At 37.1% G+C, this 21794-nt stretch overlaps 1 protein-coding gene across 1 annotated transcript in view; it reads left to right on the top strand.

Moving 5' to 3' along the window:
* Positions 1-21794, top strand: part of LOC145665480 (pickpocket protein 28-like) — a 65958-nt gene that overhangs the window by 20187 nt on the left and 23977 nt on the right. Inside the window, exon 2 of the mRNA XM_081732790.1 lies at positions 18920-19043. Within this exon, the coding sequence (XP_081588916.1) occupies positions 18920-19043 (124 nt within the window). The remainder of the gene's footprint in view (positions 1-18919; positions 19044-21794) is intronic.

The raw sequence follows: 21794 nt of genomic DNA, 5'->3' as shown, positions 1-21794 counted from the left end.
AATCCTGTGTCTCTGTTAAGGTTCGTTTTTTCTTGTGTGATTGCTACGGCTTCTTTTATCCTTCTGTCCCAAATTCTTGAGATAAGGGTGACGATATAAAAGATAGTTTTTACGAAGAAATGGAACGGATATTTGACCAACTCCCGCGATACCATATGAAGATTCTATTAGGGGATTTCAATGCGAAGGTAGGACGAGAGGATATTTTCAAACCGATTATAGGGAACGAAAGTTTGCATAAGGAAAGTAATGACAACGGTGTTAGACTCGTGAACTTTGCAACATCCAAAAACCTAATCGTGAAGAGTACAAAATTCCCACATCGCGACGTTCATAAATACACTTGGACATCACCAGACGGAAAAACACATAATCAAATTGATCACGTTTTAGTAGATAGAAGAAGACAATCTAGCATAACTGACATCCGGTCGTTTAGAGGGGCTGATTGTGACACTGATCACTACCTGGTAGTAGCGATAATACGGGAGAGATTATCGTTGAATAAAGGTAATATTCAATGTCCGAAAACGGAGAGATTTAATTTAAAGAAATTAGAAGAGAGCCAGGTAAGAGAGGAATACCAGATTGAAGTTTCGAATAGATTCGCGGTTTTAGAAGACTCGGAGTGCACTAGTGTTGAGGATACTTGGATTGAAATTAGAGATAGCATTAAAAGTTCAGCAATAGAAAAATTGGGACACGCGGAAATACGTAGGAACAAACCATGGTTCGACCAAGAATGCATTAAACTAGCAGAGAAGAGAAAGCAGGCAAAATTACGGTGGCTACAAAACCCGAATGAAACAACTGCACAAAATTTCGCAGATATCAGGCGGGAAACTTCCAAAACTTTTAGAACAAAGAAACGGGATTTTTTGAAAGCTAAAATTAAGGAACTTGAAGATAATAGTAAAAAATAAAAATATTCGGGACATGTATAAGGGGATCAGCGAATTTAAGAAAGGCTATCAACCTCGTGCTTATATATTAAAGAAATCTGACGGAACAGTTCTCACCGATACGGATAGCCTCTTAAATAGATGGAAAGATTTCTTTGACGATTTGCTGAACACGCAGCCAAAAACTAATATGCGTGGAGAAAAGGAGATACACACCGCAGAACCGTATATTCCAGAACCCAATCGAATAGAAGTGGAAGCCGCTATAAAGAAATTGAAGAAACATAAATCTCCGGGTGTAGATGAAATTCCGGCTGAGTTAATTTTAGCTGGAGGCGAAAAATTGTGGAACAAGATACACAAACTCATTCTCCTTATCTGGAACAAGGAAGAATTGCCACAAGAGTGGAAAGAATCAATCATTGTTCCAATTCACAAGAAAGGCGACAAAACTGACTGTAATAATTATCGAGGCATTTCTCTTCTGTCAACATCCTATAAAATCCTTTCAAATACTCTGTTAGCAAGATTGACCCCATACGCAGATGAAATTATTGGAGATTATCAGTGCGGATTTAGACGAAATCGATCAACTATCGACCAAATATTTACCATTCGCCAAATACTCGAAAAGAAGTGGGAATACAATACCCCGGTACATCAACTATTTATTGATTTTAGAAAGGCTTACGACTCGGTTAGGAGAGAAACATTATACAACGTTCTTACAGAACTTGGAATACCGAGAAAGCTAATTAGATTAATTAAGATATGTTTAAGTGAATCCCAAAGTAAAGTCCGGGTAGGAAAATTTTTGTCCACGAGCTTCCACGTCGAAAATGGCCTGAAACAAGGAGATGCGTTGTCGCCATTATTATTTAACTTTGTGCTGAAATACGCCATAAGGAAAATCAAAGATAGCAACCAGGGCCTAGAGTTGAACGGCATTCACCAGGTTATGGCATATGCTGATGATGTAAATTTAATAAGGGATGATAGGAGAACAGTAGAAATAAATGCAGAGATCTTATTAAACGCTTGCAGGGACATGGGTTTAGAAGTAAATGCAGAGAAAACTAAATACATGGAAGTGCGTCGGGACCGTAATACGGCAAATTGTGGGGGCGTTAAAATATTAAATAATACTTTTGATAAAGTGGATACTTTCAGATATTTAGGATCAATATTAACAGATGAAAATCATATTCACGAAGAAATTAAATGTCGACTAAAAGCAGGGAATTCGTGTTACTATTCGGTTCAAAATCTCTTGTCGTCGCGAATTCTGTCGAAGAATTTGAAGCTTAAAATATATAAAACGATAATCATGCCTGTTGTTCTGTATGGTTGTGAAACATGGTCGCTTACTCTGAGGGAAGAACATAGACTGAAAGTATTTGAGAACAAGATCCTGAGAAGAATATTCGGACCCAAGAGGAACGAGAATGGGGAATGGCGGAAACTTCATAACGAGGAACTACATAGTTTATACGGTTTACCCAACATTGTTAGGGTCGTCAAGTCTAGGAGGCTTAGGTGGGCAGGTCATGTAGCTCGAATGGAAGAAAGTAGAAACGCTTTCAAAGTCTTGACTGGTAGACCCATAGGAAAACGACCATTAGGAAGACCTAGGCGCAGATGGGAGGACAATATTAAGATGGATCTTGCAGAGATAGGAATACAAAGTAGAAACTGGATGCAATTAGCTAAGGATAGAAGTCAGTGGAGAGCTTTTGTAAACGCGGCACTGAACCTCCGGGTTCCATAGGCCATAGAGTTAGTTAGTTAGTCCCAAATTCTTGAGCATTTTGCTATTATTTCGGTATCTGTGAACAAAATCTTATGTTAGTGTTTGATGTTATGTTCAGCCAGTCCCGATTTTTCTGGTTGGTTTAGTCTGATGTAACTGTTGTGTTCTTTGCATCTGGCTTCAATGGTTCGTCCTGTTCCATATACCACCTTGTCATGAGATCCCTGCAGTAGAGAGAAGAACAGCCTCACTACTGAAGATGTCGGGACTGAACGAAGATACACGCAAACAACTTACACCATACTGCAGCATACCTCCGAGACTATATGGCTTACCAAAAATTCATAAGCCGGGGATAATCAATAGACCTATTGTTAGTGCAATAGGAAGTCCAACCTACTCTTTGGCAAGTATCTTACATTACTCCAACCATACGTGGGCAAGTGTGAACACCATGTGAAAAACTGAACAGAGTTTGTAAAAAGCCTGAAGACGATGAAGATCTCTTCCATTGATCTTATGTTTAGTTTCGACGTGGTACCATTGTTTACCAGAGTTCCGATCAAGGACACAATATTGCTTCTTGGGAAACACTTCCGGCGTGAGATATTGCATCTCTTTCAACACGTTCTCACTTCAACCTTCTTCTTATACCGTGGTCACTACTATGAACAAACAGACGGCGTCGACACTTTCACCTGCAGTAGCCAATTTTTATATGGAACACTTTGAACATGAAGCACTGAAGAAGCACCACTTGCACCCGTACATTTCTATAGATATGTTGATGACACCTACACCATCTGGCCACATGGACGCCGTCTTACAGGAATTCCTGCAGCATCTCAATAACCAGCATCCGAATATTAAATTCACGATGGAAGCTGAACAAGGACATCTACCATTTCTTGACATCATGATATACATAAGACCGGATGGCAGCCTAGACCATACGGTATACAGGAAACCAACACATAGAGATTTATATCTGAACGCAAACAGTTTCCATCACAAAGGTCAACAGTTTGGAGTTCTCAACACCTTAGTACATAGAACATTCTCTATCTTCGACAAGGATTGTTTAATAGAGGAACTCAATCACCTTCGCAACACCATGCTACAGAATGGACACTCAATGGGAGATATAAATATGGCCTTGCAAAGGACCAGAACGAAGGACACTGACAACAAGGACAAAAGTGCAGAACAAACGGTGAATTAAGAAAGGAAGAACACAATCTGCCTCCCATACACCAAGAACACTTCTGGAAAGCTCACAAGGGAACCTTCCGAAAATGATAGTTGCAGTGAAAGGTATGGCCTATGCCAATTGAAAGAGCTGTAACAGAGATGAGCATTCCCAAAAGAATAGCTGCCCATAGCAATAGGTTCAAGAAATATAAGGGGTGGAAGTTCGGGAAACAGCAAGGTTGGACAAGGGGGGAAAAGTGCAAACTCCGCAAAAAAAAGGGAGGCACGACAAAATACAATGCTGACAAGTGATGTATAGAAAGAGACTTGCCACAATAGGGAACAAATGAAGACCACCAGGAGGTTAACAGTGTTGCCAACTGCAAGGAAAAGTACATGTTTAGCAGAGAGCACTATATGAGTGCAATATTCAGTGTCATGTAGAACATAAAATATCGCGTGTATAATCAGTGGTACAATCTAACAAAAGAGAATAGAAAAAACAGAAGTACGAAAAATACGGAAAATACGGAGTTGACCATAATGCGCCACATTTGATCACGAGCTATGCATATTGGAATGAACAAAACAAGAAGCACCAACTATGCAGGAAATCGACGTACCTAGAGTCGAAAAGAAAAACGAGTTCCCAAGTTGGCAGCACTGGCCATAAACATCCAGACAATTCTAATATAGTTAGGCCACTTGCTTCACAAAAAGAAAATTCCAGCAACAAGCATCACTCGGAATGCATCAATGCTAGAGTGATTGAGGCAATGCCAAGTCGGGGAACATGAAATGGTTTTGTTGACCCAACAACCTATAATAGGAGTAAAATTATGTCATGGTTGGGTCGTATGTGGGAATATACAGGGTGCCCCACCAAACTTTGTGACTTGAAAGATTTGAGAAACGAACAAAAATGTGACTGATCCAGTTGTGCAGGAATGTACCAATGTCAGGGGGTGATAAAAGTCTGTGAGAAGCAAGTGCCCCCAGGATCCCCATCATAGGGCCCCAGGAGCCAACTTCAAACTTTCAAATGGCAACAGGGGCCGAGTGGTACTTCTCTCGATAGATCATGGAATGTGCATCAACACATATAGGAAACATTTGCTATATGAAGCATGTTTTTCAAAATGGCCGCCACAAATATATGTTGTGTCTTAACATGGCATCGAACATTGTGATCTCAAATTGCTGCGAAGCGAAAAGAGATGTTGCAAATCCAATTGCACAGGAATGTACTCATGTCGAGGGCCAAGAAAACTTTGTAAGAAGCAAGTCCCCAGGGTCTCCATCATAAGGCTCGAGGGGTCAGCCGCAACATTTCAAATGCGAACAGAAGGGGGATGATGTTTCTCTGGATAGATACAACACCGCCTACAAGAAACATTTGCCATATGAAGCACGGGTTTCAAAATGGTCGCCAAAATGCACGTTGTTCTTGTCACCGAGCAGATATTTTTGGCGGCCACTTTGAAATCCCATATAGTAAATATTTCTGATATGCGTTGTTGCATATTCCATGATTTATCGAAAGAAATATAACTCGACCGATGGTGCTATTTGAAATTTTAAAGTTGGCCCCTGGGACCCTATGATGGGGGACTTGGGGGCAATTGCGTCTCACAGAAGTTTGTTGCCCGCTGACATAGGTACATTCCTGCACAATTGGATGTATCACATTTTTTTCGCTTTGAAACTATTTCAGTCGCAGAGTTTACAACGAGATACTTTGTATCGTTTAATAATTACCTGTACCTTGGGCAGAAAGTGCTCATACACAAGCACTATACCTGATATAGTGTTAATTTAAAAATAACAAAAGAATAATGTTTTTAATATATGTAAGAAATATATATTATTGTATAATTAGTTGCTATGTAGTTGTTTATAGTTACCTAACAAATATGTACGATTGGAAGACAGTCTATGTGCATATTCGTTCATAGAGAATCAACGAATAAAACTGTTTAATACGTATCACCGTTTTGTAATTTCAGTATAAAAGGTGAGAATATAAGTAAATGTACTCACAGAAGATATTTTGAGGTGTGAATAATTACTACCACAAAAATTTGACTTAAATTATTAGCCGAACCAGGTTAACGATTACCTTGAGTGAATCGTTGTAAAAAAATTTGGTTTACCTCACCCGGGAACTTGTAAATTCAATTCCCGAAGTTAAGTAAGGGTGAATTTACTTCTGCAAAAAAGTTAATGAATACGAACTTGACAAGACTGAGAAGTGGTAGAATAATCTCAAGAAATATGAACGGGGAAACAATGGAGAAAGAAATCAGTGATAGTGATAACGGTGAACAAAGTGCAGCACCAGGAATGTCACTAGAAGACCGAATCTTACTACTCTTACAACGGCAAGAACAAAGCCGAAAAGAAGATATGGAACGGCAAGAACAAAGCCGAAAAGAAGATATGGAAGTCATAAAGCAGACGATGGAGCAGAAGTCAGATGAGACGAAACAATTTATTATTCAGGCGATGAATGACATCACCTCGCAGTTTGACGAAAAGTTAAAAAGAATATCTGAGGATTGTCAAGATAGTCACAGCCATCTAATCCAAGAAGTCAGTGGTGTAAAAAGGGATTTAGAAGTAATAGAATCTTCTGTACGTCAACAAAAGATCCAGGTCACGGATAACTCCAATCAGATACGTGCGAACACGCAGTTGATAGCTATTTTACAAGAGGAAATTAGGACACTACAGATCAAGGACAACACGTACCCCAACAACACGATTAATGATCGTGTGGAATTCCCTTGTTCGCCAGAGATGACCTCGCCTTCACCCGTATCTGATGAGGACATTATTTTGGAAGAAAATCATCCGAGGAGTTCAGATGGGCGGAAAAGAGACGGTGTAACTACACATCACACCATAGATAGGAATTGTCACTCAAGAAGAACACGGAATGATAAAAGGAAGGTAAAGTTAAGCGTAAAGATGAGTGAAATACGTGCCATGAGTAAGTTCAGTGGTAAGTGTAATGAAAATGCTACTTCTTTCCTAGAAAAATTTCAGGACGAGTGCAATATAATGTGTATAGATAGATCACAATATATGAAATTAATCCCTCATTTATTACTCCCACCATGTTCTTTATGGTTTAAAGCAGTACGAGATCACGTTAGTACGTATGAGGAGTTTAAAGCAGCGCTAATCGCAAATTATGAAAATGACTTTTTGCTTGCAAATAGAGATGCCACGATTAGAAACCAACATTTCAATCCTCGTTTGCACAAATCCGTTGTCGAGTTTGTTGTAAATACATACAATGAATTAAAAGTCGTAAATCCATTACAATCAGAATCTAGAATCATAGCATCAATTCGAAATTTGTTACCGTTCAAGTTACAACAGATCCTGTTTTCTACACAGTGTATGAGTTTCAACCACTTATTAATGCTTGTTCAATGTTATGAAACTCAATACCATGCTCTGAACCAACAAGCAGGAGTAGGTAAAAGTAAAAATAATTCAGATCATTTTGTACCTGTTCGAAATCTAAATATCCGTAGTGTGAACAATACCGAACACAACCTAAATCGAGTGAATTTAAGCAATCAGAACGAGCAAAATAGGCAAAGATATGTTGGGAATCAACCTAACCTAACCAATCGTGACAATAATTATGTCAGATCACTCAACCGAAGTAGACACAAAAACAATCGAAATACATGGCGAAATTCTAGAAATGCTACAAATCCTATGTATAGACATAATCGTTGTTCAAGAGATGGCACTTCGTATCAAAATCAGAATCACGACGCAATACATGTACAAAATAGTACGGAACCTAATCATGATTGTGCAGTACAATGTACTTTATTAGAATCATATGCAAATACGAATTTAAGCTGACTACAATTGATGAAGTAAGGGTTAAACCCATATCAGCTATAGATTTTCATGAACATTTATTTTATTTTTATTCAATTTAATTTTCTTTAATTCTCATTAACCAATGATAATTTTCAAATGATTTTAATTCTCTCTTGTTAATGTGAAGAATTATAATTCGATTTGTAAGTGATTAAAGGCAAAGGTTATTTATATTATATGGATTTGTGTTGAGAATTTGTTGTCAAAGATTATGTTAAGAATAAGGTTCATTCTATTAAGCTATTTATCCGACGACTGTCTTTATGCGCTACCTTACATATTACTCGAATAAGATTCTTCTATATTCTGACGCTTTATCGATACAATGTATATTTTAAAACATCATCTAATGTAGTTATTATATAATGCGCCCTGGAAAGATCAAACATTTTTTTCCTTTACATCACCGTTTGTAATAATGATTGAAACTGTTAGTCATTGAGATTTATGTTTTAAAAAGTAATTTGCCTTTTACCGATTTTGACTTCGCACCCTTCATTGATTAGATTATTAAACGACGACGTTTTTATAATAAAAGATAAATGATAATGGAAGGAAAGATTTATTATAAATGTATTTATATATATGAAGCTTAATGAAGATATATACGAGGGGCGATCAAAATGTAAAGGACATAAGTAATGTAATACCATTATTATAAACGGACCAGTGGTTCTTAAATATAAAAGCCAAGCTTCCTTGTAACTTTTATATTCAGTCCCATCGTCGGGCGACATTTTTATACAACGAGATACTTTGTATCGTTTAATAATTACCTGTACCTTGGGCAGAAAGTGCTCATACACAAGCACTATACCTGATATAGTGTTAATTTAAAAATAACAAAAGAATAATGTTTTTAATATATGTAAGAAATATATATTATTGTATAATTAGTTGCTATGTAGTTGTTTATAGTTACCTAACAAATATGTACGATTGGAAGACAGTCTATGTGCATATTCGTTCATAGAGAATCAACGAATAAAACTGTTTAATACGTATCACCGTTTTGTAATTTCAGTATAAAAGGTGAGAATACAAGTAAATGTACTCACAGAAGATATTTTGAGGTGTGAATAATTACTACCACAAAAATTTGACTTAAATTATTAGCCGAACCAGGGTTGACGATTACCTTTGGTAAGCACGTTATAAGTTAGGTGGGACACTCTGGATATATCATATAGGCGGTGATAGTACTGCAGACAGCAACACACAGCAGATCAAGCCTTTGATTATGTTTGCTTTCTACAGGTGTGGATATGTGATAGAAAGACAACCAAAGGTTCCGACACCTCTAGAGTACTGTTTCGAGACATTCACAGGCGATCATTGTGCCATGTGTGGCGGATTGGCAGTATTCCGCTGTGCTCACTGCAAATGTATCTTCTGTTTGGACCATTCTCTCATCTAACAATTGCACGTACAATGTGGACGAGCATGTACAAATGATGCGAAGGCTAATGCCTCTTGCCGGAATTTTCCTTTTGTGAAGCGAGTGGCCTAACTATATTAGAATTATCTGGATTTTCATGGCCAGTCCTTCCAACTTTGGAACTCGTTTTTCTTTTCGACTCTAGGTACGTGGGTTTCCTGCATAGTTGGTGTTTTCTTGTTTTGTTCATTCTAATATGCGTAGCTCGTGATCAAATATGGCGCATTATGGCCAACTTCGTCTTTTCCGTGTTTTTCGTACTTCTGTTTTTCTATTCTCTTTTGTTAGATTGTACCACTGATTATACACGCGATATTTTATGTTCTACATGACACTGAATATTACACTCACTTCATATAGTGCTCTTTGCAAAACATGTACTTTTCATTGCAGTTGGCAACACTGTTAACCACACTGGTGGCCTTCATTTGTTCCCTATTGTGGCAAGTCTCTTTCTATACATCACTTGTCAGCATTGTATTTTGCCGTGCCTCCCTTTTTTGCGGAGTTTGCACTTTTACCCCCTTGTCCAACCTTGCTGTTTCCCGAACTTCCACCCCTTATATTTCTTGAACCTATTGCTATGGGCAAGTAATTTTTTGGGAATACTCATCTCTGTTACAGCTCTTTCAATTAGCATAGGCCACATCTTTCACTGCAACTATCATTTTCGGAAGGTTCCCTTGTCAGCAAACTATTTGTCAGGTACAACATCAGGACAATACACAAACCTCCAGCAAAAATAAAAAAAAAACTTAATACGACCAACCAAAGACAACCTGGGCCTCCGAACTCCTGGAGTTTACCGCATTCCATGTGAATGTTGTAAGTCTTATATTGGACAAACAGGACGAACCATTGAAGACAGTTGCAAACAACACAACAGTTACATCAGACTAAACCAACCAGAAAAATCCGGACTGGCTGAACATGTCATCAAACAGCAACATAAGATTTTGTTCACAGATACCGAAATAATAGCAAAATGCTCAAGAGTTTGGGACAGGAGGATAAAAGAAGCCGTTGCAATCGCACAAGAAAAAAACGAACCTTAATAGAGACACAGGATTTCAACTGAGTAAAACATGGACACCAATCATATCCCGACATTTCAAGCATCAATCAGAAGCCACCATTTCAACCACCAATCAGAAGAGTCCAATCATACATACATGAGTATATATATTCCATACACTCTATTGCAATGTGAAGGACGATGTCAGCCTTCGAAACGTCGCAAGATATAACAGAATTTACCTGGCTGTTAGCCCGAGAAGACCTGTCCACAATACGTCGCCAGGAAAGCTTCAATAGATACGTTGATTGCTGTATTTTAGTATTAAAGAGAGGGATTTTGGGTGCCCCAGAGCCTGGGCTCCATTGGCTTTACTCTTAATCCGCTCCTGCTGGCTAGTATGGGTGATTCTAAGCAAAAACGTTCCCATGAACATAGGTCCGACTCTCAACGGTTTGCGAGCTTCAAGTTGTTAACCATTTTAAACTTCTCCCCAGTGAAAAGTATTTTTACTAGACATAATTATAACTGTCGTTCTGGAAAATGATATAGCTCGTTAGAAAGGAAAAAAAGTTACCATTTGAAGTTCTCGAAAAATTTTCCCTTTTTCGAATATTTTTTAGGAATTGGGTAGCAACACCTTGGCCAAATCAGACAAAAAATAGCACTGCGTAATTCGCTATTTGTCAAATATGGCTGAAAAATTTCAAATCGTTAACTTTCATAGGGCCAGTCCTACAATATCCTGATATTCTTTCTGATTACTATCAGTCAGAATTAGATATCAGGAAGTTGTCAGTTACTTTAACCCGTGGTTCGTTCTACAATATACTGTGCCTGATATATACTCTGTCAGATAGTTAACCCGAAGCAAGGTTTTAACGGACCATTTGATTGGTTGGTTTTCTGTTGCTCATACTGAAAACAATTGAAACGTCAAGTAAGTTTTCGGTATGCTTGTTTAAATTATCCTATTGAAAACATGGGAAACAGAAATGAATACCGGTATTTTTTGTTATGCACGTTATTGTCTAGGGGTACACTATCGTAAAGGCAAACACAAACTTAAGTAATAAACTACATTTTATAATACTACACGTAATAACACAATCTGAGCTTTCAATTAATTCATTTATTTGATATTCCACCTCTAAAAATATGTAAATTAGATTAATAATTTAGATATGTTTTTATATAGGCCCTATCATTCAATTTCAATAATTAAACTCTATATTTTATATAGAATATATTTCTTCATCTTCTAACTACACAAATTACATGGCGCTTATGTGCGGGCACTTGTAGCCAACGGGTACTACTTATCGTTATAAATTGGCATATATTCGAGCTAAAATGGTCTTCTAGGCCTCGCTATATATTGAACAATCTCCTCATCGTCCTCGGACACCATCAACAATTCTTCGATTTCGTCCATGGTTCACTACACGATAACTAACAAGAAGCTGATGGTTGTTAACAGGCAATTGAACTTCCTGTCAAAGTACCAACCAGCTGATAGGGTTTATCAGTCACCTGATTGTTATCAGGACATTGTAGAACACTTATCGGAAAAATGTCAGGAGGATATTTATATCAGACAGATATCAGAAGATGGTAGGATTGGCCCATAGTAAATGAGAAAAAATGTTGATATTGATGATTGGTAATAACAAAATTGTTGGTAAACCAAGGATAGTCAGAGGAACAAATATGGGGTAACAATCTTAAGGTTCAAAAAGCCAAACTACAAAACTAAAAACAAAGCTTTAATGTGTAAAAAGCAAAAAATAGTAAAACAAAAACAGAAGCGCAAAACGTACAAAGACGTGTAAGAAATAATAATATATTTTTTTATATTTAAGCACTATTCCTCAAAGCATAAGAATAAAATATTAAGTTAATTTTTACTGTTTGCTGGTTTAAATATGTTAATTTTGATGTTTCTCTAAAAGTTTAACTGTGCATTATAACTTAATATTTTATTCTTATGCTTTGAGGAATAGTGCTTAAATATAAATAATTTGTTTTGCATTGTAATAATTTGCACGAAAAAAATTTTTAACCTATTTTTTTAAAAACGTGAAAAGAATATGCACATTTTATTGTTGTATACCATTCTAAAGGTTTATTGTTGTATATCAATTTATTTTAATGACTTCCTATTAGGTTTCAAGTCCCAAATTTAAAACGTGCATATCTTACTAATAGAGACGGGTTGATCACCATAGAAACGTAGTACTAATTGTTGTAAACATTTTACCACTTTGCGATCAGTGATGTGTCCATTTACAAAGTATAAAGAACGAGTGCATAACAATATCCATTTCTTGCTAACAATCAAAATTGCATAACAATGCATAATAAACTCCCAAGTGTTTTAACAATAGGATTCGTTACTAGGCAACGCAATTTTGTGGTAGACTTATATTGCTAAGACTAATAACTCGCATTTTGAATAATGATACCATAGGTTATACTTGGAGCTTGAAATACGCCAGATGAAGAGTGGCAACTGTGAGGTGGCGACCGCAGCTCCGGGCTGTTTGCGGTAATGTAGAGTTTCCTCCGCCATATTCGGTTTGTACAATGTCTTAATCCCATCAAGCCTCAAAATTCTTGATCCATCTTCCTCTACTTCTAAATGCCTCATCTCATGTTGCATTTCACCTTTCCTACAGTCAATTGTCTTTTTTTCCCATCATTGTACAAAACGTACAGGGTAATTTAGTGTACGAGCAGGTTCTTCAGAAGTTATCTAACTTACATTATTGTAATTACTGTATGTACTGTATCGATAAAAGAGCTCACCGTTCAGTATATTGAAGCCTAAATCGCATTTTCTTGATCATTTTTGAAAATCCGAACTACCAGTGGTCCCAATTATCGACTTCCTACTGTATATAAAACGATAATCCTGCCTATTGTTGTGTGTAGTAGCGAAACATGGTCACTTACTCTGAGGGAAGAACGTAGACTGAAAGTATTGGAGAATAAAATTTTGAGACAAATATTCGGACCCAAGAGGAAAGGAATCAGGAATGGCGGAAACTTCATAACGAGAACTGCATAATTTATATGAATAACTGCATAATTTACCTGTTTAGAGCCTGTCTATTTCAGGTGTGCCCTCGGAAAATATGGGAAATATACATCGGCCCTACCCCTGCCAACCTCTGATGGAGGAAACCCTCCCTTTGTTTACAGAAGAAGTGAATGACATCAGCTGTGTTGCCAATTTGTCATTCAGCCGTTTCGTCTTGAGTGAAGATCGTAAGCTATTTAGAATGGCTAACAAGACAGAGCACAGCGCGAAGTCCAAGAAGTAATACATTGTATCAACGCTTCCGTATTCAACAATCGAAAGATTTCCGCCATAGCAACTTGTTCCTCCTCTTTCGAGGGAGGTACGGGAAACCACATATCGACAGAAGGAGCATACTTGAAACAGAAAGGCTCTAGGGTCATCAAATCTAGGAGTCTCAGATGGGCAGATCATGTAGCCAGGATGAAAGAAAGTAGGAACGCTTTCATAATCTTAACTGGAAGACCAATCGGAAAAGGACCATTAGAAAGACCTAGGTGCAGATGGGAGGGCAATCTTAAGATAGGTCTCGCAGAAATAGGAATAAAAAGTAGAAACTGGATCCAACTGGCTAAGGATAGAAGTCAGTTGAGAGCTTTCGTGAACGCGGCATTGAACCTTCGAGCTCCATAGGCCATTGAGTTAAATAAAATAGAAGCTTACGATTCAGAATTTTCTGCAGGGTAAATTATAGTAGCCCAAAAAGTAGAGTGTCACCCAATTCGAAATTTTTGTAACGAGAAAGTCACCCAATCCGCTATACAGCCCAACTAGGCAACGCTGGTTCAACATCTTCCGAACCTTGCACCCTCCTCTGCAAGCAATTGCCACTTAGGGTACTCCAAATTTGATCTTGACTTTATAAAGCCTTGTTTCACATACTCAAAACAGAAGGAATATGCATGATATTTTACCGAATGGTGGTATTTTGGCAATCCTTTAAATTGCTAGGGGGTCCCTTAATGCCATATCAAAACATCTGAGGAATTGGATCTTAAACGATAGTGGTGGTGTTGTAGCTTACGCTAGTTTCCGCCAACTCTACTAAGGAAATGTGAGCACCACGGTACCACTTTCTATAGACTAAGTTCTCTAGAAATGACGCTGGAGAAACAGTTCATTAATTGACAGGTTTTCGCCAGCTTAGGTCTCTGACAATGACGCTGCAGAAAATAGTTCATTAATTGACAGTTTTTCGCCAGCTTAGGTCTCTGACAATGACGCTGCAGAAAAGAGTTCATTAATTGACAGTTTTTCGCCAGCTTAGGTCTCTGACAATGACGCTGCAGAAAAGAGTTCATTAATTGACAGGTTTTCGCCAGCTTAGGTCTCTGACAATGACGCTGCAGAAAAGAGTTCATTATTTGACTGGTTTCGAAAGCGGGCACATAATATCATAAGTATCCATAACATTACGATCATACCTCACTTTATTTTGTTGTAATATCTAGGTTGATTCAAAATTAAATTTGGATCAAAGAAATCTGAATAAATGTCGCCACAATGTTACATTGTGTTACAAAGGCGATTACCATGAAATAAATAAATTAAAATAAAACATATCAGTACGAGTTTCACCCCTATGTCAGTCAAGGTAATCTTATACAACATTACCAATTTTTCGGTAGTTAAATGGAACATTTATTTTTTAGCGGGAAGAAGAATGACAATAGTGCATCTTATGAGCAGAATTATTTTCTTTACTTTTGCAAAAGATCAATTTATTTTGTAATTGATAAATTACATTGCCCAACATGTGCGTTATTTTACAAAAACGTGTTTTTTCTTAATACATTAAAAATAACGTTTACAACTATTAACGCTGCAAAGCAACATTCAGTTTTTTTTTGTCCCATCCTATAAACATTGATGCCTACTAAACATTTACATTAAGAATTACCGCAATTCTTTTTTTTCTGTTCCTCACAATTGCTTATAAGCGACTTGCAATTTTTTTAAATTACACTTTCAGTCATTTAATCAATTACTAAAATTAAACGAAATGAATTCTCATTTGCTTTATTCTCAAAATATCTCTATAGACAACGCTAACTTTTTCATAAAAATCAAGTATCTATCATTTTTACTTCAACAAATATAGTATACTCAATCAAAATTAGGGTTGCATTTCTTTTGGGACACCTTGTATAAAGTAAGAGAGTGGAATTTCAACCTTTTCTAAAGAAATAAAGTAGGATAGAGAATAACCGATCTAGCTTAATTTTTATCGGATTTTTAGTGATTTCTTTGAGTTGACAACACTGCTTAGTTCCGATTCCAGTTCCAGTTCCGATTTAGTAAAGATAATACGTTAAAAGAGAACAACCCCTTTTTTAAACTTCTATGTAACATGGCAGAGCTAATACAAGAGTATGACTTATTTTTCAACGCCTACATAAGAAAGTCTATGACCACCTTTTTAACCTCTATTAACATAGTAAAAATTACATATAGAGTTTCTGCAAGAATGGCTATGACCTTATGTAACATTTTTGTTCTGTTTTACGACATAGCAGATCAGTGCCGTTCCGTGAGGGGGCGAGCGGGACGACGGCCCCGGGCACTGAAGTAAGGGGCGAAAATTCGGCAGAAAAAAGAAGAGGAGGAAAGAAAGAGAAGAAAAATTACACTCACGCACACAAACAGAGTATCACAAAGTGGAATCATAACAGCGAAGCTTCAGAGTATTCTAGCCTCAGAATAAAATGGCAATTGAAGGGTAGTGTGTAAGAAACAAGCAAATGAACAAACAAAAAGAAAGAAATACTGATGGAGTTAGTCACTTCTTCCACAAAGAGAACAATACGCAAACTGAAATAATGTTCAATAAATATTACCAAGCTATATGTATAGCAAGTGAACTTGCAGTACTATTTCCCAGGATTAAAAAGACACAGAGAATTCCTTAATTACAACCTCCATCAGTAGTAACAACCTCTCGTATTTAAGTATGCTCTATTATAAACGTAACCAAGGAAGTTCTATCGCTTTTTGTGGAGGTCTGTGTTTAATTGGCCCTCACACCGTGAATTGAATGCGAATGGAGAAAAGGCGAAGGTCAATATCCAACATACTACCTGGTAGTGGCAGTTCAGTCACATCGTGAACTTGCGTAAAGACAGAGTGAACATGCTGTACGAGTTCAAACTGGGGTCAAACGCCGCCCGTGCCGTGGTTTAACAACTTTAAGGACGGTGACGAAACACACAAAGATGCACCACATGCCAGAAGACAAAATGAAGATTTTCAGGCAGCAATTGAGGCGAACAGTCACCAGACATGTGAGGAACCATAAAGATAGCGACTTGGCAATATCGTCATTTTGATCAATCCGTTGACTTTATTTATTGGCTGTATATTTTCATCACCCTGTAGATAAATTCTAGGATGTCCTACAGGGTATTTAGCACACTTATTTATATACGGATAAAGCAAAACAATATCGAAATATTTTATTTTTTCTCATGCTTTTTCGTCCTAAACAAATTACACATATAAGTGATTTAACATATTTTGGGGGAGTAACTTTGTGGTTTGTTCCCCAAAATATGTTATTGGCATTTCGTCGTGTCTCTACCGCTGGTTGTATAATTTTCAAAACTTAATTGGGGCTATCACAGATCATCGCTGGGAGGCCGCCAAGTTTCAACGAGAACTCGATAGTTGCCCATACTTGGTCCACCAACCGTTGTGACATGCAGGGCTGAATTTCCAAAGGGTTCTCCTGTTATAGAATATAGCTAAGCCCCACGTGGCTAGGATGACCCGGGACACCATTCTACGCCTTGGATGCAAAACACTATTGCATCCGCCATGTATATCTCACCGTCCGATTATCACCTGTTCCATTCCTTGGGCAATCACCTTAGAGGACGCTACTTCAAATCTCTATAGTAGAGGTGCAAAATGCACTTAATACCTTCTTCGCTTCACGAAGCACCAAGTTCTACCGCGATGGAACCCAGAAGGTTGTTCATGCTGATGGAGACTATTTCTGATCTTTCAGGTACGTCGTAGGTGACATATGGATGTTTCAAAAAGCGACAAAACTTTCTTGGTTATCTGCTGTCCTTCTTCGTCATACTACTTTTTTTTTCGATGATTAGGTAGAACTCCAGTAAGAAGAATTTTAGGAAAGTACAATACTAAAGGTAAATTCCATTAACAGCGAGCTTGAATTCAAAATCAACTACACTAAAAAAACTCATTTTTTCAGATTTCTTCTACAGTTTTTCAAGTTTGACCTTGAAAAGACCTTGAAATAATCTTGTCGGGTCACGAGAATGACATAATCGGATCTAGCGACGCAATAAACATTCATGTACTTTTTTTTTCATATATTTGCAATGTTCCCTCTCGATTTGACCTTCAAATGAGCTTGAACCTGACGTGATGGAGTTTAACCGACCTCGGATTTGGAATCAGCGACCCCAAAAACACTAGTATACCCTAGGGATACTCGCTTATACTCCATAGGTAGACTGCAGATCTAATTATTATTTTCAGTTTCCGAGGGAGCGTATGCCTTTAAGTGGCGATAATAATCAGCGGATATCTAAAAAGCGTGGGGTTTTAGAGCTTCGTGCCCATTGAGACTTTTCAGTAGGCGACCAAAATACTCAACATATTGTAATACCAGCCAATTTAATGGAAACTGGATTTCCATAAGCACTATAACAAGAAAGTATTAAGGTCAAAATGCCTAAATCCAGATACGACAAGATTTGGTGAAGACCCCCATTTCTGTATTGATGTCTGTGTGTCTGCATGTATGTACATTCAGAGAATATTTCGTCAACGATAAATCACGTAATAGATTACATATACACACGGGGCCATGCACAACTTTCTATTTGGTTCAGTATTCTCGAACAGTCTGACATTTAACATGCAATACGTTGCAAACTGTGCAAGCTACGGTAAAACTCACTACACCCATGAATTTCCAAGAAAATTGTACAGTGCGCGGCAAAAAACCAGGAACATGAGCGGTTAAGTTCATCGTGAAACTACGCCTAACCCCCTAGGCAACCAACATAACGTAATAATCATTCCAGATAAACATCGGCTACCTCTCCCTGCTCACTTCTTTTGGAGCAAGAAATGCGTAGATCACGTGACTACAAACTACTAATTTTGCACCAGAGGCAGTAAAAGAATGTGATTTTCCTAATTTATCTTCTCATCTCACATCTCGACTTTAAAGAGAGAGAAAAAGGTGAAAGTGACAAAAACAAAATAATAAACATAAGAAATACAAAAGGCAATGAAATGAACGTATATATTAACAAATCACTCATATGCCTCAAATTTGGCCGTGAAGTTTCTTTTAAATGAAAAGAGTTTAATAAGTGAGAGAATCAGCAAAATATAGGAACATAATTATATATAGTGAGTATTACATTATATATATTTATTTAATCGAATAAAAGTGCTCGAAGAAAGCTGAAAATTTCTTTAAAATCTCAAACATAACTGATAGAAGAATTTACTCTACCACTTGCCAGAGGTGAACACTCTACCACTTGCCACCGCGGCCCCGGTGGAGGAAGAGAATAACATAAAGAAAGAAGAGAATAACATAAAAATTCAGATTAGAATATTACAATAAACAAGTGTATCTTTTTTTTAGATTTTCCGAGTCATATTTTATGGGGATTATGGAAAGAAGTATAGAAAAATGTATTGGCTCTGAACTCGAACTTGCAACGTTTGTTGTGGAAGCACGCGATAATAGAAAAAATAAATATCGGGAGGTGGGTTCCAACACGAGAACTTCTAAGTAGTATACTATTCTACTAAACCGTTCAACCACATCTAGTTCGATTTCACTCTACCTGTTTCTATTTTCTTGCTTGTCAGATACGCATACGAGTGAGTTTGTGGCAAATACCATATTACAGTTCTTGCCAATTTTTCCCCCAATGTGCGCATTTGATGTCTAGAACAAATCCCAACCAACCCCTGCGGGTCTTTTAATCCGTTCCTACTACTACTACTACTACTACCAATATTATTATTATTATTATTTTCCATTTTTTAAATAAAAAAGGTGTTCTGAAATTTTTAAAAAATAAAAAAACTTAAGCCGGGTTTGAACCCACGCCAAAAGCGACTTTCATTACTATCCCACTAAGTAAATCACTTTCTTTAATATTATTTTCAGTATTCTAATGAAAAAAAGTGTTATGAAAATTTAAAAAAATTGTTGGGATCGGGTTTGAACCCTCACCAAAATAGACTTTTATTACTAGTATGCTCACTAGTATGCTCAGTTACATGGGCCAAAAGCATCTTGCGTTTGATTTCTTCTATATGCATGCAATGACTCTTGATGGCTTATGTATATCGGCCGATAAGATCATAGGATATTTGAAACGTTCGGGATCCGCAAATATGCCCCCGGCATAGCACTAGGTTTGTGAACTGTGACAGGTCTCTATTAATCTACAAGCCATGCATCGGAGGAAATAGATTAAAGTCACAAATCTGCGTATAAAAGTTGATCGCTCGCTGAATTATTGTGACCAATAATTAAACTAGATTTTAGCTTCCTGAAATTGTGCTTCTAGGTTACTAATATTGGTTTAGAACAACACGTAAATATATTCTAAAAATAAAAAAGTGGAATATATAATAGGCTGGAGCAATCTTTAAATTTCAGACACGAACTAGTTGAAATTCTCATTCTTCGAACGAGAAAAATAAGTTTATGGAAATATTTTTTGTGAAGTTTTTCCGCAATAAAATAGCATTTAAATCAAAGTGAAGTGATAAAGATCCAAGTGAATCCAACTGCTAACCATTCTTGAAGATGTATTTTAAACAGCTAAAAGGTTTATCACTTTGGCCAGTTAATGAACACAAAATGGGAAATTGAGATATTGTACCAGTGGCATTCCTTTCTTTGCTAAAGTTGGAATGACGATGAAGCACGTGGTCAGAGATTTTTAAGGAGTTTAGAAGCCGAGTTTCATCTTCCTATGATGAGAGATTCGTCAGAAACTCTCTCTTTTGGAGTATATTTTTAATCCTCCTTTCCTCGCTTACAATATGTATTGCATGTAAGTAACATGATAAAAGCCCGGCCATAATTAACTAAGAAATAGTCAGCTGGCGCTTGCAGGCGAGCTTGGACATTGTTTAGAGAATGAACAACTATGCTTAAATGAAAACAATCAGTTGGAAATACACGAGGAGAAGTTACGGGAATTGAAGTGAAGTTTAGTAAAAGAAAAACTCAATTAGAAATTTTAATGTAGCCGCAATGGACAGCGCTAATTGAGAGCGCAACTAAACACTTCAAACACGCGTAAGAAATAGCCGAGCGGTTGGGGTAAATAATCGGTTAATCATATTTTCAAACGCCGTCCTCTCATCTCTAACAATATGTACGGCGTCCCCCAATTCCTAAAAAAAATACAAAAATACAAAGATAGGCAGGGGATGGCGTGACGTCATGCCGCTACCTACCGTCCCCTCACCTTTTCAGATCCAGTTTTACCCCTGTATATATATATACACAGGGTGTTTCAAAAACACCGACAACGTTTGGGAAGTGATTCCTGGCACCAAGAAAAGATGAAAAGTACAGACCAACCTGGATGCACAAATGCTTCCTAGAAGAGCGAGGAAGAGCTACGCGTTTTAGAAGAGCGTAGCCAGGCTTTCGATAAAACAAATTATAAGGGTCCATACAGCCGTGGCCGTACCCAAGGTGACCCTAACATACATATCTGTTCGAATGGAACTAGTTCTACTTCACTGGTAGTATGTAATAATAATAATAATAATAATAATAATAATAATAATAATAATAATAATAATAATAATAATAATAATAATAATAATAATAATTGAGCTGAGCGAAGCGAAGCTCTTATACTCGGGTTAGCCGTTTGGTTGTCCGCGAACTCCTCCTAGACCGTTTGGCCGATCTCAACCAAACTTAGCACGCTGATAGAGTATGTCGTGCTGAGTGACAACATAGGTCGAAATCAAAAATCCGATGTACCATCGAGGAATAATCACCGAAAAACGCTTCCTCCTAGACCGTTTGCCCGATCTCAACCAAACTTAGCACGCTGATAGAGTATGTCGTGCTGAGTGACAACATAGGTCGAAATAAAAAATCCGATGTACCATCGAGGAATAATCACCGAAAAACGCTTGCATAGACTTAACATGGGGAAAAAGTTTTCACGCGATTTTTTTGTCAACAATTAAAAATGGCATTTATTATTGCATAATGGCCAGGAATGATTACGTAGTTTAAGCTCGCTCAGTTCATTTCATTGCAATGGGATACATCAATTGTATTCCTAGTAATAATATTTATTATTATTATTATTATTATTATTATTATTATTATTATTATTATTATTATTATTATTATTATTATTATTCGTATAATTTATGAATTTCGATGGCAACTGCCACCGAATATTAGCAAGTAAATATGGGAGAACTATGAAATAAATAAATATGTACTCGCAATTTTACTTGTA

Source organism: Thermobia domestica, chromosome 11, assembly GCF_964235325.1.
Source record: "Thermobia domestica chromosome 11, izTheDome1.hap1.1, whole genome shotgun sequence".
Taxonomy (NCBI): Eukaryota; Metazoa; Arthropoda; class Insecta; order Zygentoma; family Lepismatidae; genus Thermobia; species Thermobia domestica.
Note: the sequence above shows the minus strand (reverse complement) of the source record. Positions and strands in the feature narration are given on the sequence as shown.